This window comes from Stegostoma tigrinum, chromosome 5, assembly GCF_030684315.1.
Source record: "Stegostoma tigrinum isolate sSteTig4 chromosome 5, sSteTig4.hap1, whole genome shotgun sequence".
NCBI lineage: Eukaryota > Metazoa > Chordata > Chondrichthyes > Orectolobiformes > Stegostomatidae > Stegostoma > Stegostoma tigrinum.
In genome coordinates this window covers 44,848,466-44,867,672 of record NC_081358.1, presented here as the reverse complement: position 1 = coordinate 44,867,672, position 19,207 = coordinate 44,848,466, and the positions used below count along the sequence as shown (strand labels likewise).

At 42.6% G+C, this 19,207-nt stretch overlaps 1 protein-coding gene across 1 annotated transcript in view; it reads right to left on the bottom strand.

Moving 5' to 3' along the window:
• Positions 1–19,207, bottom strand: part of ofcc1 (orofacial cleft 1 candidate 1) — a 319,195-nt gene that overhangs the window by 34,468 nt on the left and 265,520 nt on the right. Inside the window, exon 21 of the mRNA XM_059646341.1 lies at positions 17,293–17,499. Coding sequence (XP_059502324.1) covers positions 17,293–17,499 — 207 coding nt within the window. The remainder of the gene's footprint in view (positions 1–17,292; positions 17,500–19,207) is intronic.

Sequence of the window (19,207 nt, the reverse complement as noted above, 5' to 3'; positions counted from 1 at the left end):
TCTGTGTTTTAAGATGGTGCTGGAGGGTGGTGATGCTATATAACACTTTTCACTGTATTTTTGTAACAAGATACATGTGACAATAAATAAATAAAGTAAAATAAAATACAAGAAAACAGAGCTTTCAGGATAGAAGCCAATATATAGTGGAATTCCAGTGGGGTCAGTATTGAATCCTCAACTATTTATGTTACGCATTAAACTTCTGGATGAAGGAACTGGGAGCATTATTGCTAGGTTTGCAGAGTACACAAAGGTAGGTGGAGAGGCAGGTAGTGTTGAGGAAGCGGAAAGCTGCAGGAGGACATGGTGAGGCTAGAGGAGTGGGCAAAGAAGAGGCAAATGGAATACAATGAACGGGGGAAAGGCTTCAGAAATCTGAAGCACAAAGGGACTTGGGAGCTCACATTCAGGATTCTCTAAAGATTAACATGCAGGTTCAGTTGGCAGTTGGAAAGGTAATTGCAATGTTAGCATTCATTTCAAGAGGACTAGAATACAAGGGCAGAGTGTACTGCTGAGGCTGTATAAGGCTCTGGCCAGACTGCATTAGCAATACTGACAGCGCTTTTGGGACATGCTGGTGTTGGAAGGGGTTAAAGAATGATCCCGGAGATGAAAGGCCTATCACAGGAGGAGTGGTTGAGGACTCTTGGTCTGTACTCAATGGAGTTTGGAAGGATGGGGGAAGTCAAATTGGAACTTACAAAATACTGAGAGGCCTGGATTGAGTGGACGTAGTGACGTTTCCACTAATGGGAGAAACTAGGACCCAAGAGCACAGCCTCGGTGAAGGGACAAGTTTAAAACTGAGATGAAGAGGAATTTCTCCAGCCAGAGGGTGGATAGTCTGTGAAACCCATTGCCTCAGAGGGCTGTGGACGACCAGTCCATGAGTGTAGTTAAGACAGTGGTAGGTATGGTTTTGATTATTAAAGGCATCAAGGATTACAGGGTGAAGGCAGGAGAATGAGGTTGAGAAAAATTCAGGCAAAATCAAATGACACAGCAGTCTCGCTACCTAATGACCTAATTCTGCTGTAATACTTTATGGTTGTTTTAAGTAATACTGCAGCTAATCGAAACCCTGGTATATATATTAGTAAGGATATATGGGCCTTGGAAGCTAAATTTACAAGAATGATACCTGGGCTTCAGGGATTAAGTTACAAGGAGTGATAATACAAATTAGACCTGTTTTCTGGAGAATTTCTAATGTTTAAGTGTGATCTGACCAAAGCCTACAAGATATTAACAGGAAAAAACAGGGTAGATAAAGATAAACTATTTCCACTGGTTGGAAATTCTAGATCTATCTAGGGGCCATGGCCTGAGAATTAGGGACAGACTGTTCAGGAGAGATGTTAGGAAGCACTTCTATATACACAACAGCTGGTGAAGGCTTGGAACTCTCTTCCACAAATGGTAGTTGATTTTATATTAGTTGCTAATTTTCAATATGAGATAGATAAGTTTTGTTAAGAAAAGGTATTAGGGGATGTGGGCCATAGGCAGGTATATGGAGTTAGGCCACAGATCAGCCATGATCTCATTGAATGGTGGGACAGGCTCAGGGGACTGAATGCCCTGCTTCCATTTCTATATTCCTACTGTCTATTAGATCTTTCATATACTACTAGGATGACTTCCCCAAGTGTGTAAAACCACTAACCAATTTATAAAGTATGGGCTAATAATTGTATTACTGAATATAATGGAACAAGGAAATCTGTCCCAGCCTCATGATTCCCCACCTCAACTTCCCCCACCCCTGCCAATCCACAAGATTATGAATCTTCTCTTTTACTAATTATAGTTCTATGTAAAGCTTAAGTGGCTCAATGTAATACACCCAATGAGAACTACACAGTAAGATCAAAAGGGTATAATTCATTGGCCATCCACTCCATGTGCACCATTACATTTGAATTTCCTGAACCAGGGCTTTCATTTCATTTCAGAAAACTTAAAAGAAATGTTGAAGTGGGCTAAAACATTCAAGTGGCGTAACTCTGTTTCAGCATTTGATTAAGATATGATTGAACATTCTGTTTGGACACAACAATTCTTTAATGTTAGACAGCACTAACTTTCAGTTAACTGTACGCATCTGTGAATAGTTGTGGTGAAATTAGCTGCTAGCAGTGTCGGGCAGATTGCTTCAGGTATCATGTTTTTCATGCTGTGGAAAGTATTTGTGGATGGTTGTCTCTTTAGACAGCATAAGCCGGCCTAGAAGTAATTGACAGTGAGCCTTGTTTGGCCTCCAATGCTTAAAAAGAGGCAGTTGGCCACATCACAGCGTGCAACCTGTCAGTGCTAATCAAAGAGATTATTAGTAAGTTGAAAGAAGCATAAAAATTGTCAAGTTACTTTCTTTATACTGGAAGTTATCCAATAAAGCACATGATTTATTTATTGCTTATTATGATATTAGTAATATTTCAAAATTGTTTCCTTTGTTTACAAACATTAATTACATTTTATAACCTCTAATTTAGATGAAATTGTAAGCATTTAAACTGTATTCACTGCAATTGTTGCTCTGTCTTGTCAATCATTGTATTTGCTATTACAAAGACTTTTCCTTGGGTCAGTTTGAACGAATTAGCTTAATCTTCAACAGATTTTCCATTTTTATATATTTTAAGAAAATTTAGAGCATATTGCAATGTTAAATTATTTAAACATGGTATTGTTTAATGTACAGTTGGTTTCAATGCTACAACTGCTCTATTCCAGTCATCAGAGATAAATCTGGCTCAGTTCAGTAATTAATACTTCCTGTTTTATTTTTAACTAACTTGTTCCCTTCAAGGTGTATTTAATTCAGATCCACACAAGTACATTATCTCAAGTACATTATAAGTACAGAATTCCAAACCTATTGCATACAAGAACGCTGATCCAAGAGTAACAGTAACATCTTTGTTCCAATTATCTGACTAACCCAACACCAACTTACAGACACTAGGCAAACCGCAATACCTCAATAAGTGGCACTCCAGTGAGGCTATAATGAGGTCTCAAGCTGAATGGCTCTGGCACTACCCAAACTGAGTGTCAATGAGCAGGTTACTGCTGAGCAAGAGTTGCTTGATAGCACTGTTGATGACTCCTCCATTCTGCATTGCTGGCTCATCTCATTAAGAATGTCACAAGTTTTGTATGAGTTCACTTGGCTGGCCTCCTATTCTGGACCTATTGTAAATATAACTTCATTAAACTGTCTGCTGTCCATATGCTAATCTGCAAAATGTATTATTTGCCATTATTGCTGTGTTCGTTGACTTACATTAACTGTTCATCTAATGAAACCTCTGCTAAAGATTACCAGTCTTGTCATCAATTCCATCCATGGCTAAACCTTGCACCAGCTCTGTAGCTTTACAAACCATCGATATCTCAGTCCTTGAGATAATGGGAACTGCAGATGCTGGAGATTCCAAGATAATAAAATGTGAGGCTGGATGAACACAGCAGGCCAAGCAGCATCTCAGGAGCACAAAAGCTGACGTTTCGGGCCTAGACCCTTCATCAGAGAGGGGGATGGGGGGAGGGAACTGGAATAAATAGGGTGAGAGGGGGAGGCGGACCGAAGATGGAGAGTAAAGAAGATAGGTGGAGAGGGTGTAGGTGGGGAGGTAGGGAGGGGATAGGTCAGTCCAGGGAAGACGGACAGGTCAAGGAGGTGGGATGAGGTTAGTAGGTAGCTGGGGGTGCGGCTTGGGGTGGGAGGAAGGGATGGGTGAGAGGAAGAACCGGTTAGGGAGGCAGAGACAGGTTGGACTGGTTTTGGGATGCAGTGGGTGGGGGGGAAGAGCTGGGCTGGTTGTGTGGTGCAGTGGGGGGAGGGGATGAACTGGGCTGGTTGAGGGATGCAGTGGGGGAAGGGGAGATTTTGAAACTGGTGAAGTCCACATTGATACCATATGGCTGCAGGGTTCCCAGGCGGAATATGAGTTGCTGTTCCTGCAACCTTCGGGTGGCATCATTGTGGCAGTGCAGGAGGCCCATGATGGACATGTCATCAAGAGAATGGGAGGGGGAGTGGAAATGGTTTGCGACTGGGAGGTGCAGTTGTTTGTTGCGAACTGAGCGGAGGTGTTCTGCAAAGCGGTCCCCAAGCCTCCGCTTGGTTTCCCCAATGTAGAGAAAGCCGCACCGGGTACAGTGGATGCAGTATACCACATTGGCAGATGTGCAGGTGAACCTCTGCTTAATGTGGAATGTCATCTTGGGGCCTGGGATGGGGGTGAGGGAGGAGGTGTGGGGACAAGTGTAGCATTTCCTGCGGTTGCAGGGGAAGGTGCCGGGTGTGGTGGGGTTGGAGGGCAGTGTGGAGCGAACAAGGGAGTAACCTGCCTGCCCTGGTCGACCCATCGTCTCAGCCTGCTCCTGTCCCACCGAACTCATCTCCACCTATCTGGACTCCATTTTCTCCCCTTTGGTCCAGGAACTCCCCACCTATGTCCGTGACACCACCCACGCCCTCCACCTCCTCCAGGACTTCCAATTCCCTGGCCCCCAACACCTCATATTCACCATGGACGTCCAGTCCCTGTACACCTGCATTCCGCATGGAGATGGCCTCAAGGCCCTCCGCTTCTTCCTGTCCCGCAGGCCCGACCAGGCCCCCTCCACCGACACTCTCATCCGCCTAGCGGAACTCGTCCTCACACTCAACAACTTCTCTTTTGACTCCTCCCACTTCCTACAGACTAAGGGGGTGGCCATGGGCACCCGCATGGGCCCCAGCTATGCCTGCCTCTTTGTAGGTTACGTGGAACAGTCCATCTTCCGCACCTACACAGGCCCCAAATCCCACCTCTTCCTCCGGTACATTGATGACTGTATCGGCGCCGCCTCTTGCTCTCCAGAGGAGCTCGAACAGTTCATCCACTTCACCAACACCTTCCACCCCAACCTTCAGTTCACCTGGGCCATCTCCAGCACATCCCTCACCTTCCTGGACCTCTCAGTCTCCATCTCAGGCAACCAGCTTGTAACTGATGTCCATTACAAGCCCACCGACTCCCACAGCTACCTAGAATACACCTCCTCCCACCCACCCTCCTGCAAAAATTCCATCCCCTATTCCCAATTCCTCCGCCTCCGCCGCATCTGCTCCCACAATAAGACATTCCACTCCCGCACATCCCAGATGTCCAAGTTCTTTAAGGACCGCAACTTCCCCCCCACGGTGATTGAGAACGCCCTTGACCGCGTCTCCCGCATTTCCCGCGACACATCCCTCACACCCCGCCCCCGCCACAACCGCCCCAAGAGGATCCCCCTCGTTCTCACACACCACCCTACCAACCTCCGGATACAACGCATTATCCTCCGACACTTCCGCCATTTACAATCCGACCCCACCACCCAAGACATTTTTCCATCCCCACCCCTGTCTGCTTTCCGGAGAGACCACTCTCTCCGTGACTCCCTTGTTCGCTCCACACTGCCCTCCAACCCCACCACACCCGGCACCTTCCCCTGCAACCGCAGGAAATGCTACACTTGTCCCCACACCTCCTCCCTCACCCCCATCCCAGGCCCCAAGATGACATTCCACATTAAGCAGAGGTTCACCTGCACATCTGCCAATGTGGTATACTGCATCCACTGTACCCGGTGCGGCTTTCTCTACATTGGGGAAACCAAGCGGAGGCTTGGGGACCGCTTTGCAGAACACCTCCGCTCAGTTCGCAACAAACAACTGCACCTCCCAGTCGCAAACCATTTCCACTCCCCCTCCCATTCTCTTGATGACATGTCCATCATGGGCCTCCTGCACTGCCACAATGATGCCACCCGAAGGTTGCAGGAACAGCAACTCATATTCCGCCTGGGAACCCTGCAGCCATATGGTATCAATGTGGACTTCACCAGTTTCAAAATCTCCCCTTCCCCCACTGCATCCCTCAACCAGCCCAGTTCATCCCCTCCCCCCACTGCACCACACAACCAGCCCAGCTCTTCCCCCCCACCCACTGCATCCCAAAACCAGTCCAACCTGTCTCTGCCTCCCTAACCGGTTCTTCCTCTCACCCATCCCTTCCTCCCACCCCAAGCCGCACCCCCAGCTACCTACTAACCTCATCCCACCTCCTTGACCTGTCCGTCTTCCCTGGACTGACCTATCCCCTCCCTACCTCCCCACCTACACCCTCTCCACCTATCTTCTTTACTCTCCATCTTCGGTCCGCCTCCCCCTCTCTCCCTATTTATTCCAGTTCCCTCCCCCCATCCCCCTCTCTGATGAAGGGTCTAGGCCCGAAACGTCAGCTTTTGTGCTCCTGAGATGCTGCTTGGCCTGCTGTGTTCATCCAGCCTCACATTTTAATATCTCAGTCCTTCTCCATTTCTGACCTCGTGTCCAACACTGATTGCTTTTCTTACTCAATTCCTTTGGCTGGAATCCCTGGAAAATGAGTTGTCTTGAAGGTCTGTTACTTTCAACGTCACCACTTCTGAGTGTTTGGTCTCAGTTTTCCAAAATCCTTCTATTGCCATTGCTGTTCTGCTCAACTTCTCAAAGGATCAGATATAACAATGTGTAGAGCTAGATGAACACAGCAGGCCAAGCAACCTCAGAGAAGCAGGAAGGCTGACGTTTCAGGCATTGACCTTTCTTCAGAAATCTGAAGAAATTCTGAAGAAGGGTCTAGGCCCGAAACGTCAGCCTTCCTGCTCCTCTGATGCTGCTTGGCCTGCTGTGTTCATCCAGCTCTACACCTTGTTATCTCATATTCTCCAGCAGCTGCAGTTCCTACCTTCTCAAAGGATGACTTGTTTTGGTGTCCCTTTCCCCAGAAGCTTTAACCCATCCTAATCATTCCCTCCAGTATGCCTCCACACAATGGACCTCTCTCTTGTCTGTCAACTCATTAACTATTTCAGGGTAACACTGCAATTCAAAAATGACCACAGTTTCTCATTTCAACTACCAACCAATATCTCTGCTCCCTCCACATTCCATTCACCAATTATCAAATCTTTATGGACTGCTTTGTCATTAAACTTGTCATTTAGCTGCCTCCTGCCTTTGCTCTAATTCCCTTTGCTCACATGTCAAACGCCACCCTCACCCCCACCCCCCAACCTACCCCCCAAGTCCTAACTCGAAAAGCGCTAACTTCTCCCCTAACCTCCCACCATGAGCTCAGCTTGAAGGTCAGGCCCCATTTTTGCAAAATGACTGAACCTTTCCTTATCTTGTGGTCGATGACACATTAAAAATGATTCCACTCCTCTCCTTTAAAAAATTGCCATCATCACTTTATTCCTCAAACAAGCATGATTGACTCTTGAATCTTCTGTATAGCTGGCTACGTCCAACTTACCTTTCTTTTAAATCCTGCCAGATTCCTGTCCACCTTTCTTACAAATCTATATTCAAAACTCTCTAATCAGAATCATCCTCTTCCCACATTTCAGCACCAATGGTTGATGGAAGGGAAAATATTAGTCTGCTTCCATGTGAGCCCCTGAGTTAATCACAGACTTTGATGGCTTAGTAAAAGTTGACAGCAATTTTGGACCCTTTCTGCAGCAGCTACCTTCAGTCTCTTTAAAGAACCACTGTTAAGATCTCATTCTGCCTATCTGTACCAAGAAATCAGTTATCAGGATCTTATAACTGGTGTTGAGCTTAGATTGTCATCCTGAAGCAGCCTTCCACCTCAAATAAGGGGGTGTGTTTCTTGTCCAGATACATGCAGTTGATGACTGCAGCAAATGAAGCCGTAAGTGCTCCACAGAATCCCTACAGTGCAGTAAGAAGCCATTTGGCCCATCAAGTCTGCAGCAACACTCCGAAGAGAATCTCACCCCGACTCACCCCACCACCTTAGGTCCATAATTATCATGGCAAATCCAGCTAGCCTGCACATTCCTGAACACTATGGAGCAATTTTTAAAGCATGGCCAATGCACACATCTTTGGGCTGTGGGAGAAAACTGGACCATCCAAAGGAAACCCGCACAGACATGAAAAGAATGTGCAAACTCCAAAAAGTTGCCCAAGTCTGGAATCGAGCCTGGATTTCTGGTGCTGTGAGACAATAATGCTAATGACTCGGCCACCACGCTGCCCTATACCCTCAACTTTCCTCAGTCAACCATGCATTTTTCTGGTGAGTAATAGACAGACCACTTTTAAATTAGTCCCCAATTTCCCGGAGGAGGATGCATTCTGTCCATATATGTTGAATGAGTTTTTATTTTTCAGTCCTGATTATCGCTGCAGATTGGCCACAGGGGAATTGGCAGGGAGGAGCTGGAACATCTGACCATGTCAAAGAAGTGAATTAACATCAGTAGAAAGTCATTTATCTTGGCCATGCCTGGGTGAGCTTGTCGTTTCAAATGCCCATGTTAATTTGACTTCCTCAAACTGTCAGCTTCACTAAGTTCCTCCAATCTGGATGCTCGATGTTATCATCACAATTCATATATTAGAGAGACAGTCTGAAGGATAAAATATTAAAGAGAATTAGAGTTCTTTCCTATGAAGTTATTTGTCTACAGCAGTGCCAATGGTTCACTTGAGAAATGAATTTTTAACACAGAGGATAAGAAGATTCTACAGTAGTACAAGCAGCATCATAAATATGTTTACAAATGTTTCCTGTCTGTATTTCTTATGAAAGCATGGATACATCCTAAAAGAAAGTTTGCGATTTTAGCACTAATACTGAACAACCATTCTCACTGATACATTTACAATGTTGATATCCATTTTGAACAAATATTTTTATCCCAAATGTTTGTCAATGCCTCACTTTCAACACTTTTACTAAGAGCAGTTGCACAATCTAGGGGATTAATATATTTGTATTTCCTATAAAAAGGTGAACATGTAACAGACAGAAAAAATGAGGATGATTGAATTGTCTTTGTCAAGCCATAATATTGACATGTGTCATACATTCACTGTTACATTTCCCTCATGGTGAGAACATGGGAAGCTGTGTACTACACTGACAGCCTTCCTGCCTCTGTGCCAAAAGCTCAAGGTTCGAGTCCAACACACCAGGTCTCATTGGTCAAAGGAGTTGTGTTCATAATGAGGCCAAGCATGTTTGTTACCAGACTATCAATCCTTCTAGTATGCCTGATGGCAGTCAGCAAGTGTGGGAGAGTTTCCTGGCCAGCCATCCTGCAGAAAGCAATGGCAGACCATGGCACTACTGTGTTCCTATGTGGTGGACTAATCCAATACAAGATCCTGGCCAAGCCAAGACAGAAGAAAAGTCAGACAGCCATAAATAAAACAGGATACAGTTTCTGATGTTTACTGAAGCCTTGATGCACGATAGCCTCTCAGTGTTGCACAGCAAACTGCTGAAGACACACATCACATGTCTGAATTACAAGTACACATTCTACATATCTTGCTCATACTGAAACTTAAAGGGTTCACTGAAATGACATTTATACAAATATTTCCCTACACATGTTCAAAACCTGCTTCCAACATAAGCAACTTTGTGTTATCTCCCCATAGAATCATATTTCTGGTTATTGGTTTCATTCAGTATTCATTTCTTCTCCTCTGGCCACATTAATAGTTCAACAGTACCTATTCTATGTTTTTGCCCTTCCTTCTCTGAAAATGTTTCTTCTTTTTCTGAGTTATTTATTTAATTATAAAAGAAGTTTTTTTTTATACACATCCCATTCTCTTCATCCCATATGTGTGGGAATGATAATCAATTTGGAGGGCAACATTTATTGTTTGAAATTGTTGAACTCACATCTTGAAGACCGTTAAGTGCCTCAATGGAAAATGAGGTGTTGTTCCTCTCAATTGCATTATGTCTCACTAGAACACTGCAGCAAGTGTTCGACATTTACGCTACAATAATAATAGTGTTCCAGCAAGTTCAACCTACGCAGGAGGAACAGCACTTTTATTACCTCGGCACTTTACAGCCTTCAGAACTCAATGTTGAGTTCATGATCTTCAGAACGTGAACGTATCTTCCACTTTGATTATATTCCACACCTGTGCCTTGTTTGCATGGCTTCGCTCTTAACACAGCTAACCAATTTTCCATTACTCACGCTGATTATTGACACATATTTTGCATCCCAATCTCTCCTTTACTACCATTAACACTCCCATTGCTTTTGCACTGGGCATCCATGGCATCTGTTCAACTCCTCCCTCCACTTTGAGAGCACCATAAAAAACATCATTTTCCAGCCTTTTTCAGTTTTGAGGAAGCGCCATTGGACTCAATACATTAATTGTTTCTCTCTCTCCAGATGCTGTCAGGCCTTCTGAGTTTTTCCAGCACTTTCTGTTTATATTTTTGTTAAAGTGAGACCCTGAGACCCTGCCATAAAGGTAATTCATTCTCATCAACACAAAAACAATGTACAACATCTTCTAAGTATGTTTTACTTCATTGCTTGAATTCCAGTAAAAGCAAACACTGTTCATGCTTCACAAGTGGCTACTTGTAATTTATTTTTGCCAGGATTTTATGTATCCTTGGTACTAATTCAAAATTGAATCTTCATCTGGTTCTGTCAGCCTTTCTCTCACACTTGACAGAGCAAAAACTGAGAGGCTATTTCCTCTATTTGGGCAGTCTAGAATGAGGGGGCTTTTTCTTGCTTTGCTATGAGAAGTGATTGAACTAAGATGTGATGTGCTAAAGGGTAAATCCTTCAAGGTACGACATTGCTGATACACAGGGTTGCCAACCCTCCCAGACTGCCATGCTGTCTCCAGGAATGCAAGGTAATTTTCAAGATGTTGCTGCTAGAAGCTCTGAGAGAGAAAAAAATGAAAGGAGAAATGAAAACATGATCAAAGACTGACAACCAATTTGATAACAAAAAGTGTGTCTACTGTTCAAATGGCACATAGGTTCAGGACAACGTGAGGGTGGATTTTCTGACTGGTCAGTTTGATGGCAGCAGGTGCAGAATGGTTCATGCAGGATGTCACTACCATATGACCTCCCAGAATTCTTTGCTGTCAATACTACCGGCATATGCTAAGCCCAACATTTTGAATTTGATGGGTGAGCTGGCAAAAGAAACATAGTTTGAGAAAGTCTATGAAAATTAAAGGGTAACAGCATTCAAATCAGACTGAAAATTCTAAGGCTGAGTAGTCTGGCAGACGTTATTCCTCAGGGGTGCACCCAGATGTGCTGAGTTTGAAGGAGTCAGGGCGAGACGCTTAAATAATTAATATTCTTTGTCAACATGCATGTATGTTGGGTGTGTGCTAACCAAGGGACAGCAGTTGTTCGTTAGATTGCAATAATTCTAAGGCACTGAAAAGCATTTAACAAGACTTGTCAGAGCGGAAAATCAGCGAGATCAAAGAACATAGAATATAGGAGCAGGAGTAGGCCATTCAGCCCCTCAAGCCTGCTCCATCATTCAATAAGATCATGGCCAATCTGAAATAACCTTAACTTCCTGTTCCCCACAACCTGTGACTCTCTTTTCAATCAATAATTTGTCTGACACAGTCTTGTATAGATTCAATGATGCAGCCTCCACTTCTCAATGGGGATGAGAATACCAAACATTGATAACCCTGTGACAGAAGACATTCCTCATTCCTTTAAATGAAAGGCCCTTTAGTTTGAAATTGCATCGCCTAGTTCTAGATTCCTCCATTAGTATGTCCATTCCTAGGCAGGGAGCACTTACATTAACATGGCTTGTATTCTGTTGGAACATAAAAGATGGAGACAGTAATTTGATTACGCTTTAAGATTTTGAACAAAAAGTGATTAAGGAAATTTTTCAAATGCTGCAGAAATCAGGGAAAAGGAGATACCAGTGGAATATTAGACCCAGGCTATTCCTGGGAAATAGTTTTCAAAAACAGGGTGATAAAAGTATGGAATGTTCTCCCACAACAAGTTACAGGTACTCATGCAGTTAATAATTTGAAATGTGAGGTCATTTTTGTTTCTAGGCAAAGTTATAAAGGTACATGAAGGCAAGGCAGGTGAATGGGTAGATACTGATCAGCCAAAATATCAATGGAATGCAGGCTTGAGGGCTGAATGGTCGATTCCCATTCCTCTATTTTTATTCGGAAACTGGAATGCAGATTTTTAGATGGTTTTGCCAAATCTGTGATGAATCCATAATAATTTTACTGTATAACATAATAAGAAGCAGAGTTCCATCAATATTAGACCAGGTTTTTCCAATTATACTACAGTATGATCAAGATAACACATCAGCAGGTGCCAGTTCTATAAAAGTGAGTTTGACATGTCAAAACTCCCATAAAACACTAGGGAAAATAAACTTGATTCGGCAGCTACCAGCGGTCTTGGCATGGTAAACACCTGAGACTTGTCATAGCTTTAAATCTTTAAGTTTCAGATTGAGAGAACACTTCCTCCAACTATAAAGAACCCCGTTCTCAGTTTACCTTACTGTGCATTTTGCTGGAAAATGTTTTACTATTGAAATGGAATGTAATAAGGAAACCTATCACCTCCAATTTAGGGCCCCCACTTCAACCCCAGCACGTCCCTATCACCACCCACTCCTTCCAGTGCACATTTTCACTCCTGTTTGAACACATTTGAATTTGATTAGAACCATGGGGTCATACAGCACAGTAACAGGACACTCGGTCCAACCACTTCATGCTGACTATAATCCAAACTAAACCAGTCCCACTTGCCTGAGCTTGGCCCATGTCCCTCCAAAGAATTCTTATTCATGTACTTACCTAAATGTCTTTTAAACGTTGTAACTGCACCTACATCCAGCACTTTCTCTGGCAGTTCATTTCACTCACAAACCACTGTGTTAAAAATTACCCTTCATGTCTTCTGTAGGTCTTTCTCCTCTCAACTTAAAAATATGCCCCCGTCTTGGAATCTCCTATCCTAGGTAAAAGACACCCTCCATTCAGTTTATCTGTACCCCTCATTATTTTCAAAACCTCAATAATGGTCACCTCTCAACCTCCCACGTTCCAGTGAAAAACATCCCATCCAGCCTCTCCTTTTAGCTTTGTGGTTTGTATTGCCCTAGTCTTCCATTTAAATTCTAATCTGGAACTGCGCCGGGTGGCTAAATCTACTCTGCTGTTTCCCTCAACTTGCAGAGCTCACCAGTGATCCTCATTGCTACATGAAGTCGTGATACCAGCTGTGAATCAGTTGGGAACACTGTAACTGCAAAGGTCATGAGTTCAAATTCCAATTCATTTTCACAAAATTCTGGCTAAATGCACGAGTGCAGTGTTGGAAATTCTGCCTTCTGGATGAGATGTTAAACTGAAGAAATAAAAACAAAAAATGCTCGAGAAGTTCAGCAGGTTAGGGCAGCCGCTGTGGAGTGAAACAGGGTTAAGGTTTTGGGTCAAGGTCAGAACTGTTTCTCTCTCCACTGATGCGGCTCAAAGTTTTCATCATCTTTCCTTCTTATTTCAAGTTTCCCGCAGCTGTAGCATTTCATTTTCATACTTGCATTAAATTGAGGACCTCTCCATAAAAACAGAGAGGCACAGAGGGTCACACAGCTCAGCGGGTGACAGAGCCAATGTCCCTCCATGTCACAGGAGCTGCAGAAACCGAAAGTTCCCACACAGGCCATAAGGATTCCTTCAAGTTAGCACATGTGCTCAGACGTTTAAACTAATTAAGTGAATCTCTGCACTCATACAAAATGCTCACATAGCTCTTTCCCAAAGTATTAGAGCCAATATTGGGCAGGATAGGTACACAAATCAGTTAAAGTATATGGGGTCCTGGGTTTTAGCAACACAGGCATGAAATACAAAAACCATGAGGTCGGGCATCACCCAAATGCCAGGCTATGACCATATCCAACAGGAGAAATTCAAATCATTTCCCCTCTGCATTGAATGGTGTTACTATCACTGAATCCCCCACTATCAACAAACTGGGCTTACCATCAACAGAAACTGACCTTGTCTGGCCATATAAGTACAGGGGCTACAAATGCAAGCCAGAGATGAGGAATCCTGTGGCAAGCAGCTCACCTCCTGATCCTAATAGTCTGTCCACCCTCTTTAAGGCTCCACTTGCCTGGATGGATGCAGTTCCAACCACATTCATGAGGCTCAACACTAAAGCAGTTTGCTTCACTGGCACCACATTCACTTCCTTTAACATTTACTCCCCTCACCACCAATGCACAGCAGCAACAGCATGTACCATCTACTAGTTGCATTGCAGTAATTGACCAAGGCTCCTTCAATAGCAGATTCCAAATCCCTGACTTCTACACCCAAAAGGACAAGTTATCGGAGGTAGATGGGAATGTGGAATTAAAAACACAAACAGATCAGCTATGATCTTACTGAACGGCAGAACAGGCTTGAGGGGCCAAATAGACTGCTTCTGTGCATTCCTACTGAAAAGCAGCAGACACATGGGAATATCACTACCTGCAAGTTCCTCTCTAAGTAACATAACATCCTCTCTCGGAACTATCGCCATTCTCTGTTATTATTATTTATCATTACCATCCCTAATTTGCTAAAGAAGGTGGTGGTGTGCTGTCTTTTTGAACAGCTACAATCCTTGTGGTAGGGGTACAGTACTATTTGGAGCTCAAAAACCTTTAACTCCCTTCCAAATAGTACTGTACCCTTCACCCCATGGATTGTAGCTGCTCAAGAAGGCAGCACACCACCAACTTCTTTAGCAAATTTGGGATGATAATGATAAATAATAATAATAATAAAGTTAATAAATGCAACCCTTGCCAGGGATTTACACACCCCATGTACCTATATTTAAACAAAAGATAAAATACTAGTCTGTCTTGAGATGGACTGTCCTGTCCAAAGCTGAGCAACCCACTTAAAGGAAGGACCCAGTGTGCTCTAGTTAAGGTACATAAGACATTAACTGAAATGGTTTCAGGGAGAAGGGATTACAGTTACATGGACAGACTGGAGAAACAAGGGTTGTTCACAGCAGAGAAGGCTACAAGAAGAATTGGTAGCGGTATTTAAATGCCTAAACATTTTGTGGAGTCAGTAAAGAAGCTGTTACCAATTGGTGAAGCATCAAGAACCAGATGTCAGATGACTGGCAAAAGAACCAAAGGCAACATGCGGAACATATTTCTTCACACAATGTATAGATAAAGTCCAGTAGGATGTTAAATTCAACTGTAGCCTTCAAAAGAGAATTAGACAAATACTTAGTGGTGAAACAAGTTGTGAGGAAAGACTAAATGAAAGAAAGACTTACGTTTATACGGAACCTTTCACAACCTTGAGCTTAAAGTGCTTTACAGCCAATCAAATACATTGTAAGGTAGGAAACACTGACAATCCATTTGTTTCAGCAAGTTTCTGCAAACACAATAATGACCCGATCATTTATTTTTGTCATGTTGATTGAGGCATAAATATTGGGCAGGATTTGAGGAATAATACCCATGCTATTCAAAATAGCACCATGGGATCTTTTACATTCTCTTGAGAGGGAAGGCCTCATTTTAACATCACCTCTGAAAAACAGCATCATTCAGCAGTCTCAGGGAACATCAGCCTTGCTTTTTGAGCTTAAGTGTGGCCTGAATTTCCAACCATCAGACTCAAATGCAACAGTTATTCTTTGAGCCACAGCAGTAATATTAACTGACCATAGAAATATCAAAAGTAGGAGGAGGATCTGGCCCCTTGTCCCTTCCAGCTTGTTCTGCCATTCAAGACTTTCATGGCTGATCTGCTTGTGGTCTTAAATGTGCTTTCTTGTTTGTCCCCAAAATCCTTGACTCCCTTGTCCATTAAAATCAAAACATCTAACTCTGCCTTGAATACATGTAATGACCCAGCTCTGATGCTCTTTGGGGAAATGAATTCTATTTACAAATGAAACCAGACTGGAAATCCTCCAGCTTAGATGCCAATAATAGCCATATCAGAGAGATTTACAACTTGATAATCGATACATTTGGATGCATTATGGCACATCTTCTGCAGCCATCAAGTCTTAATATGGAACCTGACTCAGTGACTTTTGGGCCAGAGGTAGAGACAATACTACTACACTATTGCACTTACTCCTGTGAAGAAGGGCTTATCTTTTGAAGCAGGGGTTAGCAGATGTGGTTTTTAGCTCTTATAGTTGTGAAGAATGTGAAATAATTTTATTGAAACATATAAGACCCTTAGGGCACTTGAAAAGGTGGATACTGGAAGAATGTTTATTCTTGCGGGAGAGACAAAAACTAAGGCAGACTGTTTAAAAATAAGAGGTCTCTCCATTTGCCCAATCATTGTTCATGTCTATACCCTTTTTTAGACACTTTACGTGCTCTTACAACTTACCTTCCTACTTATCTTTGTGTTGCAGGCAAAATTAGCAACCATACATTTGGCCCCTTAGACTGTCATTGAGATGATTTGTAAATAGTTGAGGGCCAGCATGATTCTTCTTGCTACACTTTATAAGTTTGGACCTTCTTTCAAAAGATGTAGCATGGACTTAATAGCCCACAGCAAATCCTATGTTGAACATTTCTATGATTCCCACATTGTGGGAGCTTGCTGAGTATATTTGCAGTATTACAATAGTGACTACACTACAGAGTGATGGAATTGGCTATGAAGATCTTTGTGATATCTTAAGCCTGTGAAAGGTGCTATTTAACACAATATTTTCTTTTTTTAAATCAGGTCACTGAAATGGAAGTCATGGGTGCAATTAATATTCTCCATATCCATACCTTGTAAATTGACAGAGGCGCCTCTTTTCTTAAACTTTTACTTCCAGGACTGAATGAATATCAAGAAATACTTATTTGGCAATTGGACAATGAATTTCATACATTTTCCTCATCATAAAATACAAGTTACAAATTACCAGCATTTTACTGCACATGATAAAACATTTTACTGTAGCCTGCTGGGTGAAACAATGTCACAGCATTTCATCGACTGTAATAAAAGTGTAACACAAAACTGATGACAATTTGGAAGAAAAGAGAATCAATGCGAACACATTACAGCTCAGTAAAAAAAAATGAAGATAAATGGTGGCAAACTACAATGTAGGTTGCTAGAAATATTCTTTTGAGCTCATAAGAACTGAGTTTGACTTCAGTCGCTTGACAACCATCCTATTTTCATGCAAATTATATTTTGTCATGTTGTGCCAGTGCAGGGAGAAAATAAATAAAGACACGTCTGGTTAAACCATGCCACATCTAAATGCACACATCACATTCTAGGCTTAATCGGTTAATGTCCCAGTTTGTAACAACCCTTAAACAAGGCTATAAAATATATTTTCTTTTAAATACCTCAACAATGGCACCATCAGGCAGGCGAAGGAAATGCCTGTACAGCTCTTGCAAGCCACTGAGGTATACGATGTAGATTGACACATGAGTGGTGATCTCTCTACAGCCAGCTTCTGATCCAGAGGTTTGATTACACTCCTGCAATGCACAGCTACAGGACGGGTGTGTGATGTGCTCATCATTCCAGATGTAGTCGTACACTGCCACCTAGTGAGATAAGGAAGAGCCCCCCCCAACGACACAACCAACCCCCCCCCCACCCCAAACAAATCTGATTAGTCATTGTTCAAAGATGCATCCTATCTGAATATTACACAGCAAACAAGTAAAGGTTGAGGAACATACATACCTGACTGAAATTGTTGTTATTTAAGTCCTTCATATCAAGCTAACTTAAAGCAACTGGCATGCATTCCATGTACTTTCATTCAACAGGGGAGAAGAGGACCACAAAATGGCTTTTCAACTTGGATTGCAGCGTGCGCTAGCTACACCCAAGTTCAGTGGCTCTACAGAGCCCTGGACATTTTTAAAGCGACACACACAGAAACAAATAATCCAGTATTAAATGGTGCAGCCTCATGCAGTAAACTACAAACAATGGCCAAAGGTTTGCTACGCTGGCCACATCAACCTCACTGCTAAGTTCTAACACCTTAGCTGACAAAAAGCAATAGATTATTTTCTCAATGAACAGCAACACACTGCTGAAAATCATCCTGCAATAACAAAAAAGTATGAAAACTGACTGCGAAAACAAGTAATGACAAGTTAGCATATAGCAAGTTTTGGAGTGCTTTTTTGGTGCAGGCACGGATCCTCATGAGATTCCACTTAATATACTGTAAATCTTTAAACACTTTCACCAATTAACACTGACTGCTTGTCATGACTCTCATTTTAAAACATTACATACACAGATTTTATCAGACAAGTTTGAGTTTCTTGATAGTGCCCTTTGTTTGCAAGTGCTGAAAGCCTTCACATCTAGCACCATCCTACTGCTGCTGCGATTAGCCGGAGTATGGAGTGAATAAAATGCAAAAATCAATACAATTGATTCCGCCTACCACGAAAACACATGAATAAGTAACACACTGAAAATGGACTCTCCTTCGATAGGAATCTTCTCAGTCTTTTCACATTCATGCTTGCAAATAAAAGACAATACATGGCAGCTTTGAGCATAAATGTCGCAACAACATTTTCCGAATGTTTTGAAAACTTACTGTGCTAGGAGTTTTGGACTGGACAGTTTAATAGGTGTATGTAAAGGTCACAGTAATGTGCAAATCCAGCACAAAGTGATTGCAGTAGCTGCTTGGCATTGTGATAGTCTCACGCAGAACTTAAACAATCCCAAATACTAACCAGATCTACTAGCTCTTACAGAATTTACCTTAAAATGGACTTAACGAAAACGAGTTAATGATCTCATTACTGCGAAAATGTAAATCTAATTTATTTGTGTGAAACATCACTGTCAACACAAAGTTCACGCTACACTACTTTAAAAATACACTCTAATTTTTGCTCAGCTGATTGTTATGAACTGGAGGGTACAGCCTGATAGGGTAGTGGAAACAGATTCAAGCTTAATTTTCAAAAATGTATTGATTTGTTTTTAAAGATCTTAGAAATGCAGGGGCGTAGGACTAGCTCTTACAGGGAGCTGGTATAGACATGAAACACCAAATGCTCTCTTTGTGTGCTTTACAAATCTATACATTAACAACACAAGATCATTTTAAACCTGTGCAGGGCTACAGATCTGCAATGAAAGAACTATACATACATTTGTACACCCAGTGCAATAATAGTTTCACTGAGTTAGCATGGCAAGTTGGAACAGGCAAAAGATCAGTGCTAAGCTGAACAGTTTTGCCTATTCAGCACCTTCTCAGATCACTGACTG